General features: G+C 37.5%; 1 protein-coding gene across 1 annotated transcript in view; it reads left to right on the forward strand.

Moving 5' to 3' along the window:
- LOC107707532 (pre-mRNA-splicing factor CWC25 homolog) overlaps positions 1 to 5,168 on the forward strand; it is a gene marked incomplete at its 5' end in the record, with an annotated part of 9,285 nt that extends 4,117 nt beyond the window's left edge. The window contains 6 exons of the mRNA XM_016511591.1: positions 791 to 860; positions 1,242 to 1,369; positions 2,177 to 2,243; positions 4,252 to 4,445; positions 4,607 to 4,771; positions 4,941 to 5,168. Of these exons, the coding sequence (XP_016367077.1) occupies positions 791 to 860; positions 1,242 to 1,369; positions 2,177 to 2,243; positions 4,252 to 4,445; positions 4,607 to 4,771; positions 4,941 to 5,055 (739 nt within the window). The remainder of the gene's footprint in view (positions 1 to 790; positions 861 to 1,241; positions 1,370 to 2,176; positions 2,244 to 4,251; positions 4,446 to 4,606; positions 4,772 to 4,940) is intronic.
- Between the last annotated feature and the right edge of the window lie 747 nt (positions 5,169 to 5,915).

Below are 5,915 nucleotides of genomic sequence, written 5' to 3' on the forward strand. Positions count from 1 at the left end.
GAAACACACAGCTTCTCCCTGACATGGCTGCATCAACACGACTGCTGTTCCTGAAACCACGCCGCCTTTCTTTGCATTCACATTTGGGCTGCATTATGCAAATCTTCCCACATCGTGACGTAGATATGTGGGGGCGTGTTAGAACGAGCCGTTTTAGGTAGGTGTGGCTGACTCTTAACTTTTATAAAGAATATTTCTTTGGATTTGAGACTTTAGTCTTTGCAACTTTACAGATCTTCTTTATGCACCAAGAGCTTGTAACACTCCAAAGAGAAAGGAAAACTTGAAATCGCATCATATGACCCCTTTAACATCTTTTAGCCCCAAACATGAAAGCTAGTAGAGGCTAGTGGAAACCAGTTCAATGTCAAAAAAAAAAAATGTTTTGAGCAGAAATAACCAGCCGGCCAGTATCGCAACAATTAAATTATGGTAAATTGTGCAGCCCTAATAAAAAGGCTTTTTTTTTGCACTCCATCTGTATGATCCACATGTGCAGTTGTTAAAACAACGCTGCATTCATTTGGTACACATGCATGCCGAACCAAAAGACCTATACCAAAAATTTTCAGTAAAATTTGTGTATCAATACACCCCTATTAAGTAGGTTAAACAATTGTTTTTATAAAATACAAGTGATGAGTCGGTACTTTTATTGTGGTAATCAACTTTATGCCACAAATAATGTAGATTGATCTTAATTTATATTTATCTGGATCTGGGAACTTTCCTTCAAAGTTCTTGTAAGATAAAATGTTTACAGTAAGTGTAATCCCTATTTCATTTTCAGCAAACGTGAAGAGGAGAAGAAGAGAGGGGTTCTTACAAATCCTGTTAAAATGAAAGAAATCCAAACGATGGTGAGTAGTGTACATTGCATGATATTTTGTGGTATGTTTAGTGCTTCACTTCAAAATGAATTGGTCTTACCTCACAGGAAGTTGCATTCGAAATTTATTTGACAGAAATATAAATTTGCCTAATTGCAATCCAAGGTTAATGACATTCTTGGAAATTAGTATTTCGCTCTGGTCCACAAAATGAAGGTCAGTTTACTAAATATCATGTTAGACTTTCTGAAACACTTTGTCTCTCAATGAACTTTTCTTTGTAAATAAATAAATTCTGCTAAAAATCAAATTCTACTTAGAATAATGCATGTTGTTTGTTACCTCAGTTCAAATTCAGGAGTTAAATTGGAATGTAAAAAAAAGGCATTCTCATTTTTTTTTTCAACATAGTTGCGTCACAATCTTGAAAAGGAAAAGAGGAAACAAAAAAAGAAGAAAAGAGAGGAGAAAGAGAGGAGGAAGGAGAAAAAGCACAGAAAAAGGAGGTCAAGTTGCAATGAGGATGGCACAAAAAATAGGTAAAAAAAAAAAAAATGAATTAATTTGCTGGCATAAATCTCACTTTGCTCCTTGTTTGAGAGACAGCGTACCTCATTTAAATAAGTTTCATTTTCAGCAAACGTGAAGAGGAGAAGAAGAGAGGGGTTCTTACAAATCCTGTTAAAATGAAAGAAATCCAAACGATGGTGAGTAGTGTACATTGCATGATATTTTGTGGTATGTTTAGTGCTTCACTTCAAAATGAATTGGTCTTACCTCACAGGAAGTTGCATTCGAAATTTATTTGACAGAAATATAAATTTGCCTAATTGCAATCCAAGGTTAATGACATTCTTGGAAATTAGTATTTCGCTCTGGTCCACAAAATGAAGGTCAGTTTACTAAATATCATGTTAGACTTTCTGAAACACTTTGTCTCTCAATGAACTTTTCTTTGTAAATAAATAAATTCTGCTAAAAATCAAATTCTACTTAGAATAATGCATGTTGTTTGTTACCTCAGTTCAAATTCAGGAGTTAAATTGGAATGTAAAAAAAAGGCATTCTCATTTTTTTTTTCAACATAGTTGCGTCACAATCTTGAAAAGGAAAAGAGGAAACAAAAAAAGAAGAAAAGAGAGGAGAAAGAGAGGAGGAAGGAGAAAAAGCACAGAAAGAGGAGTTCAAGTTGCAATGAGGATGGCACAAAAAATAGGTAAAAAAAAAAAAAATGAATTAATTTGCTGGCATAAATCTCACTTTGCTCCTTGTTTGAGAGACAGCGTACCTCATTTAAATAAGTTCTTTAACAATATGTCAATATGTGTGTCTGTTTTGCCAACCAGGTCAAAAGAGAAACAATCAGATGTCTTAACCTCTAATAGACATCACAAATCAGGCTATGGACTTCAAGTAAGTAATTTTCTCTCTGGCTATTCTGCTGGCATGTTTCTTTTGTATTTTTATTAAACATTTTATTTAATTTTTTATATTAAATAATGTTCCTTGGCATATGGCAGCACAGAGCTTCTGCATTGCCATAATTAGAGCCCGACCGATATATCGTTTAGCCGATATTATCGGCCGATATGAGCCTATCACCGATATATCGGTATCTGTGAATATGCCGCCGATATGAATATTTTTTTTACAGAACATATAACGCAGATTACATAGTAGATGTTTGCTACTGGTGACCCAGGTCACTGTAGTGTAGAGATGCGCGGATGAGCTCAAACTTCACCCGAGTCCGCTGCTTCAAATTATCCGCCCGCCACCCACCCGCACCTATATTTGATCGTCACATTACAATGATTGTAATTCTTAGTTTTGCATGATGATATGATGAATGGATGGCTCATTTTTAACAGCAGATTCAGTGACGTTAGAGACTAGAGCTGATCTGCGCATGTCTGCAGTGCATTAAAGCCTGTGTTAAGGCCACCGGAGCTGATCGCGGCCACTCAGTCAATGCTGGTGTTTATACCGGCTGCGCCGCGGCCCAGAACTCATGCTTATCACATCGGTCACATCACATCGCGCGGCGTGACAAAATACAATAGAATTCTATTCTATTTTGTCGCGCAGCTCGCGTCCGGTGTAGAATAGAACCCATTATAATCAGTGATATTGTCTACACTGGATGCAGTAAACTGATGGCTCGTTCTATTTATGACGTGCTGACACAAAGTTCAAATGATTTTCAACGGTCGCTTTGTCACGTTCTATTGCGGCGCAGACACGGTGTCAGCATAGTTTGTCAGTACAGTCAGTAACGTAGCAGATTGAAAAGTTAGTATTTTTCTGCAGTCCAATAGACGGCAGTGCGGTGGTGGTTTGTGTCTGTTGAATGGTGATTTAACACTACGTTGTCACCTAGTTGGTGAGACTCAGTCCTAAGTAAATAAACAACAATGTCCCTGTCTTTTACTCTCACAGTGAGCTTATCATACTCATTTGCTACATTAGTAGGGCCCAATGATTTCCGCGATGCAGAAAACATGGACGGAATCGCGGAATCCAGTCATAAAAACGGAATACTGTATAACGCGGAATTTGTCTTATTTTTGATGAATAAATAAAAAACAGGTCAGTACACACACATATATATATTTATATAGACGGTGTCTGTGAATATTAAACTCCAAAAAGACGATTTAAATACGAATGTTCTGCATGTTCATTTGATTACCAGAAAATACACAACACAGATCCCACATAACTAAGCCCTGATATATGTGCAATATTTTAACCGAGCCCTCACTAACTGAGTTTAATGCCACAGTTATGTTAGAATGCATCTCATTATTGTTTCTGTGGGAAAAGTGTATCGGTTTAATTTAAATTTACTCCAAATATATTAACTTACCTGTTTTAAATACTTTATATTTAACGTGTTCATTTATGTCCAATATTTAGTGTTAAACTGCTGGTCTTTAAAATAAATCTACTTTTGAAAACACCAAATAGTTATGAAATAGCCTATGACAAGTACAGGGAGTCTCTCTTGCCCCCACCCACCCATGCACGATAATATCGTCTATCGGCGATCTCACGGACTGGCAATATGACAATTTGAAAAATGACCATATCGCCCAACACTACTGTACTATAATATAGCCTACACATAAAGAATATCGGCCGATATATCGGTATCGGTCTTTTTTTACTCCCTAATATCGGTATCGGCATCGGCCCCCAAAAAGCCCATATCAGTCGGGCTCTAGCCATAATCATTCATGCTGACCTCCGTAATGGATGATTAAAGTAGTTACTGGATCTGCATTACCAAATTCATTTATTTTCACTTATGACATCCACACCGCTGTTTAACAGTGATCTGGTAATTGTTATCAAATATGATTTTGCCATCTTAAATTTGTGAAATTATTGTACCTGATTTATTCCTTAACCGTTTCAGTTACCAGCAAACAGATCTTCAGTATCTAACCACACAGATCACGGTTCAAGAGACAGGAGTCGGTCCCCGTTGTCTCATCAAACAGACAGGGACAATCACTCCTTTAGAGTGACAGAGCAGAGACCTAAAACCAAAGCCCCCAGCCCATCAACACACAGAGACCGCAATCAAAGACAATACACTAATTACAGCAAGTATGATATGTTCATGAGTTGATCAATTACTCTGAACATGAGTTTCTTATTTAAAAACTTTGGCATTAATACATTTCATCAGTTTGTTTTACTGTAGAAGACATTCAGTTTTGTGAAATGCATAGTACATAGAATGTAACTACATTTCCCCCCTCTCTCAGGCACCTCTCAGCTGAAGAGTTGGAAAAGAAGAGAAAGGAAATGATGGATTTTGCCTGTGAAAGAAATGTGGAAAGGCAAAATAATGTGCAGAGGTACAAGCGACAAGAGGAACAGGAGAAAGCCAGAGACAATGCCAAACAGGACCGTCATGCTGGCTTCATACAGTAAGTATTTAAATTACTGAATCCTAAATTGACCTAAAATAAATGTGCACATTGGCAAAGCACTTAGCACTAAGTTCTGCTGGAAATTATGTTCTTGTGTTTGGTCAGCCATAAAATGGTTAGGATAATAATAAATTGTTCACTAATTAATTTGTAAATCTGTTTACAGTGACATGAAACTAGAGAGTGCTGCCACCTCCTCTCTGGAAGACCGTGTGAAGAGAAACATTCACTCTATTCAGAGGACCCCTGCTGCTCTGGAGAAGAACTTCATGAGAAGATGAGACCATAAAGAACATGGAAACTTTCACCTCTGTCTTTTGTTTTAAGATTTTTGTAATTTTTAATTAACATCATGATGCCAGATCATGGTTGTAAATAAAATGTACAAATGACACCTGTTCTCCTTATGGGCTTTGTCTTAACCAACTGACCAACCTGTTCCAGTCATCAGTACTGATATGTCTGTAAAAAATAAAATAAGTTCAGGGACTATTTATTCCATTCGAGTTAGTGTGAAACTGGTTCAGTTTGTCTCGGTTGTTTAACATTTTATGTTAAAAGTGGAAAAAGTTGGTCAAAAACATACATTTGCACACAAACTGACCACCAACCGCAACTTTCAGGCGCCATTTTTATTTAGTTTTTTGCTAAGTTGTCACAGAGTAGAACACACAGGATTGTGGGATATCAAAGGCAGCTAAGGATACATCTATGCTGCCTTCAAAAATCCATCAGATGAAGGTATCTCAGGAAACAGGAATTGAAGCTAAAGTCGGGCTCACACTGCGATTTTTTTAAAAGTCTTTTAGGATTGTACTTGTCAGACTGTACGACAGTCAAGACGCGTTAAAAAACGGGTGCGCGCAAGAAAAATTGTCCCGAGTTTTACCTTATCAACCCATACACGTTCAGTGACTGCGAGCTGCATTGCACGCGGGGCTGTAATGTTGGCTATCATTAAAAGTATATGAATGGCGGCAATACCGGCGTATTTATGCAGAATAGTGCAAGCAGCACTACACACCCACATGAAAACAGCAGCGCAACCGGTGTTTTATCAGAGCAAAGGCAACATATCAGATGAATTCCGTGAGCGGAGGACGAGAACGCCAGAGTTTATGCGGTTAGAAGAAATCTCTAG

The sequence above is a fragment of the Sinocyclocheilus rhinocerous genome, unplaced genomic scaffold (genome assembly GCF_001515625.1).
Source record: "Sinocyclocheilus rhinocerous isolate Xijiao unplaced genomic scaffold, SAMN03320098_v1.1 scaffold1376, whole genome shotgun sequence".
Taxonomy (NCBI): Eukaryota; Metazoa; Chordata; class Actinopteri; order Cypriniformes; family Cyprinidae; genus Sinocyclocheilus; species Sinocyclocheilus rhinocerous.